We start from the raw sequence: 18,825 nt of genomic DNA on the forward strand, positions 1-18,825 counted from the left end.
GATAGATAGATAGATAGATAGATAGATAGATAGATAGATAGATAGATAGATAGATAGATGATAGAAAGAAAGAAAGAAAGAAAGAAAGAAAGAAAGAAAGAAAGAAAGAAAGAAAGAAAGAGAAAGAAAGAAAAAGGAAGGAAGGAAGGAAGGAAGGAAGGAAGGAAGGAAGGAAGGAAGGAAGGAAGGAAGGAAGGAAGGAAGATGGGTGGGTAGATAGGTAGGTAGGTAGGTAGGTAGATAGATGGATTTGGTGCAGTGGTGGGATTCAAATTGGTGAACAACCAGTTCTCTGTGTGGATGCCACTTCCGGAAATCTATTCTGGGCCTGGGCAACAAAAAATTAGCTACCGGTTCTGCCAAACTGGTGCGAACTGGCTGAATCCCACCACTGGATGGATGGATGGGTAGGTAAATAGGTAGGTAGGTAGGTAGAATGACAGAGAGAGAGAAAGAGAGAGAGAGAGAGAGAAGAGACGGATCAGATGATCCAAAATTGTTCTTTTTTTTTCTTGCAGAACATAACAAGCAGGTCTTCAGTTGTTTCCTGTGCTTCAGGGTAGGAACTGGAAGAAGTTGGTGATGTCCCTGTTTTTGCAAATGGTTACCTTTGCCACCTAGTCCCCACTCTCTGGATAACCCCATTTGTAGCTGGGTCCACAAGGAGGAGAAACATAAGCACCAACGGTATACCCACAGATATAGATTGAGAATTGTGCATCACCCAGATCATTGTTTTTTCTTCTCAGTTTACACGCTAAGATTAGCCGACGTACAGAGTTTAAAGCAGAAAAACACACACACACACACCACACTATTCTAAAGGTTTCTGTCACAAAAGAAAACCTAGAACAAACAGCAGAGGGTGTTTTCCTGGTGTAAACACAACCACAACGTTTCACTTTCTCAGACTGCACGGTGCCAGTGGCTCGGTGGGAAGAGTCCAAAAGCACCAGTTTATTTTTAACCTATCTTTAAACCCACTGGGTATCCGTATGCTGTTATTACAGCCACAAACCAATGAGTATTCCAGGCCTACTGGCTGAATATACACGTTTTGCCCTGTTTTCGTCAGCTGACTGAGCAGACTGGGACATCTTGCTAAAAATTTATTAGATCTTGTGCAAGGGGTAAAATGTAGTTAGCTGCGTAGCTCTTAATTCACCTCTCAGCGGGGAAAAAAAATGGGTCCTAAGGATGGAATGCAGACAAATGCCACAGTCAGATTAGATCTCAAGCAAGGAAACTCTAAAACCGCAAACCCAAAAAATAAGAACCGAGAAGATACGTCATAGACTTTGGCTGGAGACAAAACATCCATAGAATCCGTGTTCTCCATCAGAGGTTCTCTTCTAGAAGAGGGATTCTCAATCTTGGCAACTTTAAGATGCGTGGATTTCAACTCCCAGAATTCTCCAGCCAGTCATGCTGGCTGGGGAATTCTGGGAGTTGAAGTCCACGCATCTTAAGAGTTGCCAGTTTCGGACACCTCTGCTCTAGAACAGGGCTTTTCAAGCAGTGGTAGGGGTACCACCTGTGGTACATTGGCACCTGGCAGGTGGTACGTGGCCCATCCTAGAAAAGTGGTAGTGGGGGAGGGGAATGAGCACCGCACAAGCCTGAGCGAGAGACGGTTGGAGCTGCAGGGCTGTCAGGGCTCAGCGGAAGCGCCAGGATCAGCGCCAGGCTCCATCTTCTGCAACCATCCAGAAAACGGGAATAAAAACCAAACACCCACCCCCACCCCACCCCCGCTGCCAATCCTCAACAGAAATGCTCACAATAAAAACCTCGGACAGGAGGAAGAGCGCCACCAGGTGGGCAGGCAGGTGTATTGCTCGGCTGTGGCTTGGGTTTTTTTTTCAGTGCCATTATAACTTCGAACAGTCACTAAGTGAACAGTTGTAAGTTGAGGACTACCTGTACTTTTATCACTTTTTTCCTTTTTTTTTTTTTTTGGTGACATAGTACTCAGATGTTGCCGTATCCTAAAAGTGGTACAATGAGTGAAAAGGTTGAAAAGCCCTGCTCTAGAATGTCCTATTATCAAAACTGGTCAAAAAAATAAAAGGGCAGGTTTTTTTCCCCAGAAAGAGTTCTCAAATTTGAACTCTGCAGGAAGATCAAATTATCTCCATTTCTTTCTTGCAGTTAAAATAAATGAAGTTTAATATTCTTGGGGTTTAAGCAATGTTTCCTTTTTGTCTTTATTTTGGTGTGCTTTATTGTAGTTTCATAACTATTTAAAAGACTGGAACAAAACAAATCCCTCTTCATAAATGGTGATGAATCCAGCAATTCTGAACAAAGGTAACGGTTGAGCAATCTCTATCCATTCAAACCCTCGACCAGAATAGCAGATTTGGGAGGGACCATGAAGGCCTTCTAGTCCAACCTGCTGATGAGCAGACAAAGGGTTGTCCAATCTCTTTTTAAAAACCTCCAGAGTTGGAGCATTCACCACTTCTGGAGGCAAGTCATTCCACTGGTTAATTGTTCTAACTGTCAGGAAGTTTCTCCTTAGTTCTAGGTTGCTTCTCTCCTTTACTAGTTTCCATCCATTGCTTCTTGTCCTGCCTTCAGGCGCTTTGGAGAATGGCCTGAATCCCTCTTCTTTGTGGCAGCCCCTTAGATACTGGATGACCCCCCTCATCCTTCTCTTCATTAAACTAAAGGTAAAGGTTCCCCGCACATGCATGCTAGTCGTTTCCGACTCTAGAAGCAGATGCTCATCTCCGTTTCAAAGCCAAAGAGCCAGCGTTTGTCCGAGGACGTCTCCGTGGTCATGTGGCCGGCATGACTAGATGCCAAAGGCGCACAGAACGCTGTTACTTTTCCACTGGAGTGGTCCCTATTTTTCTACTTGCATTTTTATGTGCTTTTGAACTGCTAGGTTGGCAGAAGCTGGGACGAGCAACAGGTGCTCACTCTGCTACGCGGCACTTGGGATTCGACTCACCAAACTGCCGACCTTCTGATCGATAAGCTTAGCGTCCTAAGCCACTGAGCCACCGCGTCCCTCTTTCATTAAACTAGATACCCAATTCCAAGCCAGCTTGGCCTGCATTGTGGAATTATCTGAGACCCTTACCTGATTCTCTCCTCTTCAGTCTTCTTTAAGTCTGCGTCCCGCTGCAACACTTTTAAAATTGACTCCTGCTCTTCATCCGTAAGGAAACTCAAGTCGATCATCTTGTCAGTTTAGCGCCAAGAAGAAAAAAACAGTCTAAAAATCTTCACTGGCAAGGCCAGTGCTTGTAGGTCTATGAAGGAGAAGGGCCACCAGAAAAATAATAATAATATCTAAATTCTGTTGCGGCGTTTGAGCAAGCTATACCTCGATAGCCAAGAGTCTCTTAAGAGGACTTTGTATTCCTGGATGGTGTTCATCATACAGATGTTATGTGGTAGGTGTTTATATCAAGAAGGTCTTCATCTGGAGGATGAGAAGAAGAGAAATATTCAATTCTGTTAGAAGAAAACATGGGGACGACAAGAGATCAGATTGATATGGTAAGATTCTGTTATCACAACATTGCAAACTGAACAAAGTGCAGTTTATTACAATCAATAATCAAAACCAAAAAAGGGAGAAACACAGAAAAATATGCATCTACACATGGGAAAATGTGTACATAGGTGAGGGGTCCTTGGTGCTCTCTGAGCTTGCTTGTTTTCCTGCAGACTTTTCATTACCCAAACTAGGAAACATCACCAGTGCTAACACTTCTAGCACTAGCGCTGATGGTGTTACCTAGTATGGTAATGATACGTCTGCAAGAAAACAACCAAGCTCAGAGAGCACCAAGGACCCCTCATTTCAACTCTGAGCTACAAATATTCTCCTTTATTGGAATATATAGGTAAATTCCAGATAGCATAAAAATTATAAACATAAAAATCTATAAAGCCAATCTAATTTAATTAAACCTATAAATTATCTATAAAACTTTTATTTGCTTTACACCCTATCCATCAGTAGGATATAAAAATATCAGTAAGAGAAAAATGAAATGGCGGAAGTACTGTGTAGATTACCTTATGGCATATAAAGCAGGATGAATTGTAAATGTTCACCTTGCTATGATTCATACCAATTTTTTTTTCATCCAAAAGGTAATGACGCTTTTGTAGGATATGAGAGCAATTTATGACAAAATGTTAGAAGATACATCCTTCTCTTAGAAGGATGTATCTAAGAGAAGGATGTATGAGAAGGAAGGACTTACTGGAGAAGATCCTAATGCTGGGAAAGATTGAGGGCAAGAGAAGAAGGGGACCACAGAGAATGAGGTGGCTGGATGGAGTCACTGAAGCAGTAAGGGTGAGCCTAAATGGACTCCGGAAGATGGTAGAGGACAGGAGGAACATTGTCCATGGGGTCACGATGGGTCAGACACGACTTCGCAACTAACAACATCAACAACATCCTTCAGCAATCAGTGAATATGAAATTATTTCAAAGAAGAAAAACTCTGAAGCATCCACTCTTTCAAATCTCGGCTAGTATGGACATTTTCAATATGACCACTAAGAAGAAAGGACCATGACTTCAAACACAAAGTTACGATGACAAGTCAGCTCTTACCGATCACAGGCTACTTCGTGAGATCCAAGCGTCTGAAAAATTGTCATCCATGTCTTCTGTAATAAGCCCATAAATCTTTGAATTGCCACAACAGTAAAGATTCTTTACTGTTTATGCTACAATCCCTTAATAATGTTCATCCGCTGGAAAAAAATAAATCTTTTGGTTGCAACCACGAAGACATACAGTATAGACTTGCATTTCATTTATTCTGCGTTGAGTGTAAGAGTATCAGAAGCATGGTATCATTTACAAATAAACACAACACAGAACTTGTATTGTGAGCTTCCCCCTGTCATATACCACATCCTTGGGGACTTCCGCAATGCTAACAGCATATATAGCTCAGCTATTAGTACGTACACTTTTAGCAAAGCCCTATAAAGGGAAAAGCCATTCCACGGATTAATTGTTCTCGCAGTCGAGAGAAAAACAGTCAGGAAAATGCAGAATGCGTCCCAAATTCCAATTTCCTTATGGTTAATAGAGATATTTTTTTTGATTCATTGATTGATTGATTGATTGATTCTCCATTTCCTTCTGATTTTTTTTGGTAGTTTATGCTTAGCAGTTTGATTATGTGTCATCAAATCAGCATTCATGCCTGGTGACCCACAGGTTTTTTTCCACAATAGCCTGTCCCCCAATCTGGTTCTTTAGGTATTCCAAATGTGAATAAGGATCTCCAAAGCACCTGAAGGCAGGACAAGAAGCAATGGATAATCAAGGAGAGAAGCAACCTGGAAATAAGGAGGAATTTCCTGACGAGAGAGAACAATTCCATCAGTAGAATGGCTTCCTCCAGAAGTTGTGGATGCTCCATCCTTGGAGGTTTCCAGAAGAGCTTGAATACTTGGACCTCTTCTGTTATTCTGTTACTATTAAATAAAACACTAAGGTCGCTCTAGTCAACTCATTATTTTGTTACAGCACAAAATGCAGCAGTATTTGGCTCCAAATTGGCTTGGATATGCCCAATTAGTGCTCAAGTTACCCCCGTCTGCTTTGGAATTTTAAATGCATTAACTTCCACAACCGACTAATTGGAGCTGAATGTTTCTCCTCTCTGTAAATAATATTTTATATTGGAAAGAATGGCAGGAAACGGGTTGGCTGTTGATCAAGTCAGTGCAGATAAGGCATAAGAGGAGGCAGGAAACCACGAGATTCTGGTCAACTGACACCCCTAAGATGGACTAATGGCTGAATAACAGTCTAAGAAACCCTCCTTTGTTTATAAAGTATGAATGTGTTGCAGGATCCAATCTAGGTCGTTCTGGGTCATTAACATATAATAATATGTTTCCTGCCAATGTTTGAAATCCCAACTTATTTTCCATTATTTTGGAAGCATTGAACTCTAGGTTACAATCCCAACTGAGCCCAATGCCAAGCAGGACAGTTGTTAAGTGAGTTTTGCCCCATTTTACGACCTTTCTTGCCACAATTGTTAAGTGAATCTGGTTTCCCCGTTCACTTTGCTTGTCAGAAGGTCACAAAAGGGGATCTCCTGAACCCGGGACACCGCAACCGTCATAAATGAGTCCGTTGCCAGGTGCCTGAATTTGGATGACGTGACCGTGGGGATACTGCAACAGTCTTGTGAAAATGGGTTGTAAGTGTTAGCCCTTTAAATGTGTGGCCCCTAACCCACAATTCCCAGCAGTGACCCAAAGGAATTCTGGGAGCTGAAGTCCACAAGTCTTAAAAGTTGTCAAGGTTGCAAACCCCTGGGCTAGACCAACATCAAACAAATGAACTATGATTTAGCACAATCTTCCCCAATGTGTTAGCCCTTTAATTGTGTGGCCCCTAACCCACAATTCCCAGCAGTGATGCAGAGGAATTCTGGGAGCTGAAGTCCACAAGTCTTAAAGTTGTCAAGGTTGCAGACCCCTGGGCTAGACCAATGTCAAACAAATGAACTATGATTTAGCACAATCTTCTCCAATGTGTTAGCCCTTTTAAATGTGTGGCTCCTAACCCACAATTCCCAGCAGTGACCCAGAGGAATTCTGGAAGTTGAAGTCCATATCCTGGGTGGTCTGGTTGCAGAAAAGCAACATCTTTTATATATATATATATATATATATATATATATATATATATATATATATATATATATATATATATATATATACACACATATACATATACATATACATACACACACACACACACACACACACATATATATATATATATATATATATATATATATATATATATATATATATATATATATATATATATATAAAACAAAGCGAGAGAGATCCTGTGGCCTAGAGGTGAAAACAACTGCCTAATGTGCAATCAGCCCAGGTTCGAATCTCAGAAGGGTATGGCTGACTGATGAAAACTAATTAGTTTGAAATGCATATCAGTCTCCCTTAATTCTTTGTTAGCAATTTAAAATTTACACAAATATGAGCTGTCACCAGTGTGACTACTGCCTGTCGATGGCCTTCAGGATAGGCTGACACAGGAGATAAAGATTTGCCCCATGTTTGGGGCCTAGCAAGGTAATCTAATAGTTAACAAGCATTTGTCATATATCTCCCCTTGCTTCTCTGCTAACAAAGCGAGAGAGATCCTGTGGCCTAGAAGTGAAAACAACTGCCTAATGTGCAATCAGCCCAGGTTCGAATCTCAGAAGGGTATGGCTGACTGATGAAAACTAATAAGTTTGAAATGCATATCAGTCTCCCTTAATTCTTTATATATATATATAAGCTACAAGCTTATTTTGCATGGGTATATAATTTTTATAGCATAAAAAAGGGAAACTTTTACCAACCTTCTCAGTTTTAGGGGTTTTAAAATTGTTTTTAAAATCTAGACAGTTGAGTAACCAGACCATTGTGGGCAATTTATTTAGCCTCAAAAATACATTGTGGTCTAGAACACATCTGTGTGCTTTACTGGCATATAATTAGGGCTTTGAATATAAATCTGACGAATACAGAGAAAACTAAATTGCAGTTGGTGAACATGTTAAATTGGGTCTACAATATTGGTCTGCAATATTTTTTCCCCACTGTTCTTAGATATTACAGTTCAAACCTTTGAACTTTTTGATTTACAGTCTTCTAAACTATGGCCCACAGAAAATGGCTCACATATAATCTTTAAAATAATAATAATAACTTAGATGTTGGCAATCTCAGATTAAAACTTTCACACATACTAAATCTACATTTATTATTATTTTTTGATATGTCACATTTATAAGTCACCAACCCATGTATGAATCCTAGCACTTATTTTTAATTAATTAACAACTGTTTGTAGCATCTCAGTCAGACCACATTTCACACCGATTTTGATGAAAATCAGCATTCCCGTCTGGTTTTTAGCAAAACTGCATCCACAGTGAACTATTGGTTTAATTAAAAGCCACGGCAATCACTGAATGACTGTGGTGACTACTTAACAACTTCCGTAAAAAAGGGCAAATAAAATTGGTCCTTTTATGACCATCACATCTTATAGCCATTACAGTTGTAAGTTGAGGACTAAATGTATATTCCAATCAGAATTCCAGATATGGAGAGCTCTGCTATCAACCTGGTTACAACATCTGACTCTTCCCAGATGTTCAAGGCTTTCTGGAAGGCTAACAAAATTGCAGAGCAATGGTGTTATTTGGGCCTACCGGAGAACCCAAAACTGCCCATGCTGGAGCAGTTGCAGGTTTTGAATAATCTACAAGAGCAGGCCCCAATGCAACGTCTTGTAATAGTCCAACAAAGTAGTAACTAGGAGCTGCTGATAATAGGAATTATTGAGTCTGTCTGGTTTGGCACAATAAGCAAACAGGACAGATAGACTTCAACGGATAGTTAGGACTGCGGAAAAAACAATTGCAACCCGCCTGTCTTCCATTGAGGACCTGTCAGAAGGAGGGCTAAGAAAATATCTATAGCCCCGTCACATCCTGGACATGAACTGTTTCAACTTCTCCCTTCAAGATGCTGCTATAGGGCATTGCACGTCAAAACGACTAGAGACGAAGGCAGGTTTTCCTCCGTGCCATCACTAAACTGCTAAGCTTGTAAGCCGCCCTGAGTCTTCGGAGAAGGGTGGGATATAAATGGAATTAAAATAAAAATAAAATAAAATAAACAACTAATTCCCACAGCACTGTCTTATGCCATGGGATGTCAAACCACATAGCAGGGCTGTATTACTGTTATCCTTCTCATCTTCCCTATTACATATTCCTTTAGCATCTCTTGACTATCACTTTGTTGTTTGTATCTTATGATTTATGTTGAGTGTATTTTATGATTATGATCATGATTTATCACTTGTTGCTTGTATGTACACTGAGAGCTTATGCACCAGACACAAATTCCTTGTGTGTCCAATCACACTTGGCCAATAAACTATTCTATTCTATTCTATATTCCATCCCACCCTACCCCACCCCATTCCATTCCAGTTCATCTTAAGAGTTTCTTAAGATCTTGCAATATTGCTAGACTCCAATCTCCTTTATATACTCCTGGACTGGATGGCAGGCAAATCTTGTAGGTCAAAAAACATACAGGTAGTTCTCAACTTACATCCATTCATTTAGCGCTCCAATGCAACGTCTCTTCGTCTCCTGTTCAAATGTACTCCTGAAAAATTCTTTTATGGACACCACTGATGACGGAGGTGGCGTGCTTTTGGTTTCATCAAGGAAAAGCAAGTTCTCCAGTTTTATTGAGTTTGCAACTTACATATCTCTTGCCAAATGCTTCAGAAAGTCAACTGGTCATTATTTTAGTGGCTTATCCGAAGCCACTGCCAATTCTTTCCCATGTGCCAAGCAGGGCATCTGAACTACACAGATACAAGGGGCAGGAAATTCAGTGTATAATCTTTCAGCGAGAGAGATAAATTACTCATAACGTTTCTAACGGGATGTATTTTCTATCTTTCACTGCAGCAGTGTCGACCAAGAAGCAATTCTAGCACGTGTCTAAATAAATCGGTATGATACTTCCGATTCTCTTGCCCCAGTTTCCCCTCTGTGTTCAGTTCCCTACCTAAAAGCAAAGAAGGGCTGAACAAGAAAGATAACAACACCAACAGCCCAGGAAAAATTTCATTTGATAACCCTTATCACGGGCAGCACTGGCTAAACTGTTAAGCTGATTCTTTAATGAGATATTAGTCCAACTTATTTGTCACACTTGTGTTTAACAAATGGGATTTAGTGCAAACAGCAAATGCTACTTCAAATACCACTTGTTCACCCTCTGTATCTGCAAGACATCACCAAGCCTCAAAAATGAGTCTCAGTGGCTTGTTTTGAGTAGAAGTAGACCTCAACAATTGGAGCCAGGATTTCCATTGCTAAGCAAGGTAATGTTAAGTGAGTCATGCTGGATTTTACAACCTTTTTTTTTTGCCACGGTTGTTAAGCAAATCACGGCAACTGTTAAGTGAATCGTGCAGCCGTTAAGCAACTCTGGCTTTCCCCATTGACTGTCTGATGGAAGCTGGCTGGGAAGGGGGCAAGTGAAGATCACATGACCCCAGGATCCTCCAACTGTCATGAATACTTGCTGGTTTGATTATGTGACCGTGGGGATGTTGCGATGGTCGTACGTGCAAGGACCATTGTAAGCCACTTTCTTCAGTGCCGGTGCAACTTCAAATGGCTGCTAAAAGAATGGATGTAAATCAAGGACGACTTCTCGTAAGACTGAACCTGATGTTTAGAAAGCAAAGTCCCTAAAAATGCCTTGTCTTCTTTCTTATTTAAAGTTGAGCAGCCCTTAACCTAATTCATTAAATGACTACAGCAGGGCTCGGTAACTATAATCCCTTCACGACCTGTGGACTTCAACTCCCAGAATTCCTGAGCCAACTATGTTCCCAGGAATTCTGGGAGTTGAAGTCCGCCGGTCGTAAAGGGGCCATAGTTACCCAACCCTGGATTGCAAACTTCTGAGGAAATTCTTTACCAGAGACCCATAGCAACAGATGTACAAAATATTCTAATGTTATAAAACTAAAGGCTGCTCAACTCTAAATCCTGACGTAACCTAACACAGTAGTTTTCTGAGTGCAGACTTTAAACATTGAAAGTTACGTACCTTTATCATTGTGCTTAGATGTTCTTTTATATCTGGTAGAATAAAAGGCAAAGATAAAGGTTCCCCCCGCACATGCGTGCTAGTCATTTCCAACTCTAGGGGCCGGTGCTCATCTCCGTTTCAAAGCCAAAGAGCCAGCGCTTGTCCGAGGACGTCTCCGTGGTCATGTGGCCGGCATGACTAGACACCAAAGGCGCACGGAACGCTGTTACCTTCCCACTGTAGTGGTCCCTATTTTTCTACTTGCATTTTTACATCCTTTCGAACTGCTAGGTTGGCAGAAGCTGGGACAAGTAACAGGCGCTCACTCTGCTACGCGGCACTCGGGATTTGACCTGCCAAACTGCCAACCTTCTGATCAACAAGCTCAGTGTCCTAACCCACTGATTACTATCTCCCTGATTCTGACCTCCAGGTTTATATTTTCTTTTTTCCACATAAAGATACCCCTATTTGGACAGAAGAAAATCTAAAACATTTTTATTCGAACAAGCCGGCCTGGCCTGAGGGGGGATTGGTGGGGTTTTTTACGGTTGTTTTATTGGGGTTTTAATATAGTATTGATTGTTTTTAGTGGGCATGTATTTAATCTTTTTTAATTTTTGTAATTCTGTATTTTTTATTCTTGCCCTGTTCACCGCCCTGAGTCCTTCAGGAGAAGGGCGGTATAGAAATATTATTAAATAAAATAAATAAATAAATAAAAGGGGAAAAAGCCCTAATTTATAGGAACCCTAACTGTACACTTTCAAACTGGCTTCAAACTTTCCAGACTTTTAACTCTGAGCCGCTGACCAAGATTTTACATATATCAGTATATTGAAAGAAAGAATATAGTTAAGTGTGGGGGGAAAAGAAAGGAAGGAAAAGAAAAACTGAGAGAAAAGATAAAAAAAAGAAAAGAACAAAAAAAAAGTCTGGAAAGAAGTGGCTTCTGATCTTTCTCTTAGCAACCCAACCTCTTCAACGTTTCATCGTACAGTAATTCCCTTCCTTTTATAACTTTCTATAACTTATTCTTTCTAGTGACCCAAATTTGAAGTCACATTTTATTTTTATAAGCAAAAAAGTCTACAAGGGATTTCTAATTCTTAATAAAGTCCTCAACTTACGACTTTTAATTGAGCCTGCAGTATGGGTTGTAAGTCGGGACAGTCATAAAGCAGGTCGATCATGTAAACCGTGCCTGATTTTTAAAAAAATGTGTTTTTTTGTGGCAGTTGTTAAGTGAACATCACAGCCTTCAATCATCACAATGGTTCTAAAAAGTCATGTTGTGATCATTAAACAAACCAGTTGTTCGCCCTGGGCTGGATTTGTCGAAAATCAGAAGTAAATGCCCTTTTTAATGAAAAACGTTGTAAAACATGGTCATGTGACTGTAGGATGTGGACCAGTTGCCTAGAGCCCAAAAAAAGTCACATGACTGGAGGGGGGAGGGGAACGGAATTTAAGAACAGGAAGGTAACTACCCCTGGGAAGGTCCATCTGAACTCTGAATGGTCGCTAAGCAACCGGTTGTAAGTCAAGGGCAACCTATACTAGGGGTAGGCAACCTTGGCTCTTTTATGACTCGTGGACTTCAACTCCCAGAATTCCTGAGCCAGCATGGCTCAGCTTGGAAACCTCTCCCTTTTCCCTCAGCGTGGCTGGCTCAGGAATTCTGGGAGTTGAAGTCCACGAGTCATAAAAGAGCCAAGGTTGCCTACCCCTGACCTATACACAGGATTCAGGTTCAGTGTACAGTAAATGTAAAGCTGTTCTACCAGAAGGTTCATTTCTACCCCAGATTCAGGTCTGACAAAGACACGATTATCAAGAAGTGATTAAAATAAGCCAGAGTAATTCATCTGGAGGTTCATATGGTGCCTTCCATATTTCAATCCCTCGAGCAAATTTTAGCTGGCTAGGAAAAGAAAAACAGCATATGACTTGTATCTGCTAATTTGATTACCTGGCAATTATACAAGTGGAAATTCCTCTTCCTTGAAAGTCTTATGAGACAGTTCACACCCCATAATTTCAGGAAGTAAGGTTTGCAGGCCACAACCTGTAGTATTTGCATACTAAGCTCACTTCAGCCATAATAATTGCTCTAGGCTGCTATTTCCTCATGCATGCAGGTTCTTGCAGTAAAAAAATAATCTGTGGTTAGTCCTTACCATATAATCTCTACTTAGTAGAATATCTCTAATATTTAATTTTTTATCACAGCCAGGTTAACATGACCAAAAATAAAACATGGACTGTGTTTTAATACGAGTCAAATCTTTACCACAGATTGTAGCTGGTGCAGAGGGACAGATGCACCTCACAACCTGTTTCTTTACACCAGGGGTCTACAAACTGGGCCCTTTTATGACTTGTGGACTTCAACTCCCAGAATTCCTCAGCCAGGCATGCTGGCTGAAGAAGTCTAGAAGTTGAAGTCCACAAGTCATAAAAGAGCCCAGTTTGAAGACCCCTGCTTTACACTATAAAATGGGGGCGGGGGGAATAGTGAAAACTGAAGAGATCAAAATGCCTTATGGAAATCAGGTCAAGAGTCTGGATGAAGATAGTCACCACAGATACCTGGGCATTCTTCAAGCTGACAACATCAAGCCGACTGAAATCAAGAAGAAGGTTAGAAGTGAATATATCATGAGAGTGAAGAAGACGTTAAAGTCCAAACTCAGTGGAGGAAATACCATCAAGGCAATAAACATCTGGGCTATTCCAGTCATTAGATACACAGCTGCAATAGTGAAACAGACTCGAGCAGAACTAAAAGCCTTTGATAAGAAGACCAGAAAAATAAGGACAATGAATCAACCTTCTGTTCAAGCAGGAGACCCTATACCATTTCAGACAAATGGTTGTCCAATCTCTTCTTAAAAACCTCAGTTGTTGGAGCACCCACAACTTCTGGAGGCAAGTCATTCCATTGATTAATTGCTCCCACCGTCAGGAAATTTCTCCTTAGTTCCAGGTTGGTTCTCTCCCTGATTAGTTTCCACCTGTTGCTTCTTGTCCTGCCTTCTGGTGCTTTGGAGAATAGGTTGACCGTCTCTTCTCTGTGGAAGCCCCTTAGATATTAGAACACTGCTACCATATCACCCCTAGTCCTTCTTTTCATTAAACTAGATATACCCAACTCCTGCCTCCTATCTTCACATGTTTTAGCCTCCAGTCCCTTAATCACCTGTGTTGCTCTTCTCTGCACTCTAGATTCTAGAGTCTCAACATCTTTTTTATATTGTGTCGACCACAACTGGATGCAATATTCCAAATGCAGTCTTACCAAGGCATTATAAAATGGTACTAACATTTCACATGATCTTGATTCTATGCTACAAGTAAATGTTCGATTCTGTGCTACAAACAAACTGCCCCCTCTTCTTTAGAGAAAAGTTCTACTCACTGAGTACAAAATGTGAAAAGCAGTACAGAGTATTGAGTTCAACTTCAACGAAAACCTACTGGGAGACCACAGAAGATCTTTCAACATTCCTATACATTGTTAAGTAGTGTGGTCATAAAGCAGGTTCTATGACATGCTGCGTAGCAACGGCAGATCCAGCAGTCCACAGTTGTTGTTGTTTTTTTTATTAAAGAGTTTTACAAAAAGAAGATTTTACAATATATCCCCAAATCCCCCCCACCCCAAACCCGCCCACTTCCCCCCCCCCACTTCCCAGAGCTAAATACAGGATTATAGTTATAATAATCATATTCTAAATAAAAATTTAGTTATTGTTGTTATGCAAATCCTCACAGTCAGTTAACACAAGGACATCACTTGATTATGACTGCTGACTTCCTGCTGGCTTCCCCATTGACTTTGCTTGTGGAAACTGGCAGCGAAGATCACAAATTGCAATCACATGACTGCGGGGTGCTGCAACCATTGAAAGCCTGGACATGTGCCAAATCATGTGACCATGGGATCATGGCAACTGAAATTTTGAAGATCAGTTAGAACCTTTTGGGCACCAAGGACTGTTTCCGTGGAGAAAAGTTTTTCCACGGACCAGAGAGTGTGTGGGTTTGTGTGTGTGCAGACGTGTGGCTGGCATGTGGCTGGCATGCCACAGCCCAGTACTGGTCCACAGACTGGGGGTTGGGGACCCCTGGGTTAGAGGAACCACTTATTGACTGTCATAAAAAGACCGTAATTTGTCCAAAATTACAGTTATAAGTCGTACAGGTCATTAAGGTCATCATATGACCAACCCAATCTTATGACTTTTTTTTTCAGCAGTCGTTAAGCAAATGACCATGTTCATTAAACAAATCTGCAGTCATTGAATGACACCATGGTTGTTAAGCAAATCCATTGTCTAAAATGGGTATCTATTTTTTTGCCAGAAACTAGACGTAAATACAAGTTACCAGCAAAAAAACACTATAAATCCAAAGATACAATGCTTGTAAATTCCGCTTTCTACTATATCAAGAAAGTGCTAAATTAAGCAAGGGAGGCTTGCTAAATTATTATTTTATAAGATGCCTACCTCACAAGGAGGAGGGGGAGGAGGAGAGAGAGAGAGAGAGAGAGAGAGAGAGAGAGAGAGAGAGAGAAAGGAAGGAAGGAAGGAAGGAAGGAAGGAAGGAAGGAAGGAAGGAAGGAAGGAAAAGAAAGACTTCACTGAGAGTGATACTTGAATTAGAAAGCTTGTGAGCTAAGATTCAGGACCAGAACTCCTGATAAACCAGTTTTATTGGTGATACTAGAAAACCTGTAATTAGTGCAGAAAAGCAACACAAGCGAACAGTAAGATTTACCCTACAGAGAGAAAGAGTGTGTGTGTGTGTGTGTGTGTTGATACCTATCAGTCCCGGGGTGTACCCTGACAGCTATGGGAGAAACTGTTGAGGCGAGTGCGCTGCTTTTGCCCTGACCTTATCCTAACCTACAGTATAGGTTACATACATTGCACTGAACTCTAATCTGGACTGCCTTGTTTCATCGTCATCTTTTCGCTCTACGTATCTGCAGAATAAACCTCAAGACTTAATTTATAAATCTCAGTTTAAGGCTGCCAAAGGCAGCCCTTTGAAGTAGTCCAGCGAGGGAGCAGGTAGTCCGAATCATGAGTCCGAAAACTTCCTTTATGGTAAGGTTACGGTAACAGATTCTTGCAAGTCTGAAAACACCTCTCTCCCTTTCCTTACTTTTACTTTCCTGAAAATTTAGGAAGGTCCAATTCTGAGATATTTTTTCCAGCCCACCACTCCTTCCTTCCCTTCCCTTCCCTCCCCACCCCTTCTCTTCTTCCTTTCCCTTCCCTTCTCCTTCCTTCCTTCCCATAAAGAAATATTTCAGATTCAGATTTTTCTCAAATGGAATGGGACGCCAGCCTTAGCCAAATGTGGATTTAGTGAATAAACCAAGGTTAAACTATGGCTGATTGTAACGTGCCAGTGGGATTTTAATTTAAGGAAAGGGTGGAGTGTATTAATCAAGTTTCTCCCATACACACACACACACACACACACACATTCCAAGCCAGAATGAAAAAGCCGTGTACAGGTAGTCCTTGATTTACAACCATTCATTTAGCGACTGTTCAAAATTACAGTGGTGCTGAAAACAGTGACTTATAACTGGTCCTCATAATTATGACTGCTGCAAGTCATACATGATCAAACTTCAGGGTGTTTGGCAACTGGCATGTATGGTTGCAGCATCTCAGGGTCATGGGATTGCCATCTGTGATCTTCTAAATTGACACGCAATGTCATTTGGGGGAAGCTGGATTTACTTAACAACTGCTTGGTTTACTAAACAGCTGCGGTGATTCGTTTAACAGCCACAGCCAAAAATGTGGTAAAATCAGGTGTGACTCACTTAACAACTGCCTCGTTTAGGAAAGAAAGTTCGGGTCCCAATTGTGGCTGTAAGTTGAGAACTCCCTGTACATCACTTCACTCTAAGCAGAAGCAATGTGTAATTTGGGGGTCCCACACTTGTCCTGCCTTTCAGAAAAAAAGATTTCATACTACTATCAAATCAGGAAATGACGATTCCCTTGTAGCAAGTCCGATATATTTCTCTCATGAGCGCCAGAAGCTTTCTAGAAGGGTGAAGAATAATGGACAGCTGTAATGTGTTTGATTTTATTTCTCAGTTTACTTCATTCTATAAAGCTCTGCTCTTCTTGTTCACCAAAGCACCAGAGGGAAGGACGAGAAACAATGGTTGGAAGCTGATCAGAGAGAAAAGCAACCTGGAATTGAGGAGAAACTTCCTGACACTGAGGACAATCAACCAGGGGAACAGCTTGCCACCAGAAATCGTGGGCGCTCTCCATCACTAGAAGCTTTTAAAAAAAAAGACTGGACAATCACCTGTCTGAGATGGTGTAGGTTCTGTTGTGATTCAGGGTCAGCCTGTGGGTTCGGCAGTTGGGTCGGACAACTCAGAGGAGGAGGAGGAGGGGGGTGTTGAAGAGCTTGCTGAGGGGGTTGGACAGCTTGATGAGAGCCCTCAGCCAGGCCCCTCTCATCTGGTCACGACGCAGACCCAGCTGTGTGAGCCTGACAGCGTGGATGAAGATGACCCACAGCTGGCCCTGTTCAAGAACGCCCGACGCAGGAGGCAGTCAATCAGGAGTAAACAGAGGAAGGCAATGGGGCTCCTCGGAAGGAGGCAGAGAGAGGTCATGCCCTGAACTGTATTTAAGGGGGAATGCGTGGGAGGGCTGGTTTGCTGAAGGCAACCGCTTGAAAAGCTCCTGTTTCTTGGTTCGTGTCTTGTTCTGTTTGCTTTTGTATTCATAAATTTGGCAGGCTTAATTCCAGCCTCTTGCCTTCTTGTAAAAGGGGTTGTCCCTGCCTTTTCTGCGGGGCCAGTAGCAGGCTGGTACAGAACACGTTCTCCTGCTTGAGCAGGGGGTTGGACTAGAAGACCTCCAAGGTCCCTTCCAGCTCTATTCTATTCTATTCTATTCTATTCTATTCTATTCTATTCTATTCTATTCTATTCTATTCTATTCTATTCTATTCTATTCTTGTCCCATAAAAATGGCTAGCTATTTAAAGGTTGAACTGGGGTTCCTCATGTTGGTATGAGGAAGGAGGGAATAGATGAAGAGACAAACATTTGGACCATTTATTCTTCTCAGTGCCAGAAGACTAAAACAATTCTTGGGGCTGCATCTTACATCATGCAAGAATTTTTGGCATTGCTGTTTTTGACCTTTGTATTTTTCCTTTAACTGGAACGTGAGAAATTAAGGCAAGCCGTTTAGCATTTCTGAAGGATAAAATCAGAACTGACGTTCATGGGAATGTCACAGTCTGTAGATTAAAAGTTTGCTGATGTGTTGCATGAAAGATGCTGACCTTCCCAAGTTAGTTATATATTCCATCACCCGCCAGGTGCATAAACGTTCTTCTGCAGAAGGCAAATCTCCTTGCTCAGGAAATAAGCTTGCAAACATTAGGCAAACAGTACACAAAACACAAAGGCAAGAACTGGGTTGTTGGAAGAATCAGCAAATAAGGAAGCTGACGGTTCCTTATCTGCTTTCTCCAGGCCTAATCTGAACACAGAGATCCACCTTTCTTTCTCTTTTCTTTCTTTCTTTCTTTCTTTCTTTCTTTCTTTCTTTCTTTCTTTCTTTCTTTCTTTCTTTCTTTCTTGCTTGCTTGCTTTCTCTCTCTCTCTCTCTCTCTCTCTCTTTCTTTCTTTCTTTCTTTCTTTTTCTTTTATCCCACTTATATCCCGCCCTTCTCCAAAGACTCAGGGCGGCTTACAATCTAAGAAGCACAAATCAATGTGCTTAGCAATAGCCTTCATTCTATGTATATGCCTGCTTATTAGGGCTTTCACACACACCCCAAGCGGCATCATTACAAAGTCAGCTTATTGCCCCCAACAATCTGGGTCCTCATTTTACCTACCTCAGAAGGATGGAAGGCTGAGTCAACCTTGAGCCTGGTGGGACGCGAACCTGCACTAATTGCAGGCAGCTGGGGTTACATGAGGCGGCATTAGCCCACTGCTCCAAGGCTTTCCTTCCTTCCTTCCACCTTTCTCTTTTCCTGCCTTCACTCCCTCCCTCACTTTGCCTTTTCCCGTTCACCCAACTATCCAGCCATCTTCACTTCATCTCCCTCACTCCTGCCTTTCTACTTCCTTGTTCTTCCTTCCCTCCA

The 18,825-nt window shown here is 41.5% G+C and overlaps 1 protein-coding gene across 1 annotated transcript in view; it reads right to left on the minus strand.

Moving 5' to 3' along the window:
* Positions 1-3,406, minus strand: part of SYTL2 (synaptotagmin like 2) — a 47,902-nt gene extending 44,496 nt beyond the window's left edge. Inside the window, exon 1 of the mRNA XM_083362592.1 lies at positions 3,092-3,406. Coding sequence (XP_083218718.1) covers positions 3,092-3,192 — 101 coding nt within the window. The 5' untranslated portion in view covers positions 3,193-3,406. The remainder of the gene's footprint in view (positions 1-3,091) is intronic.
* Between the last annotated feature and the right edge of the window lie 15,419 nt (positions 3,407-18,825).

Source organism: Vipera ursinii, assembly GCF_947247035.1.
Source record: "Vipera ursinii genome assembly, chromosome: 4".
Classification (NCBI taxonomy): Eukaryota; Metazoa; Chordata; class Lepidosauria; order Squamata; family Viperidae; genus Vipera; species Vipera ursinii.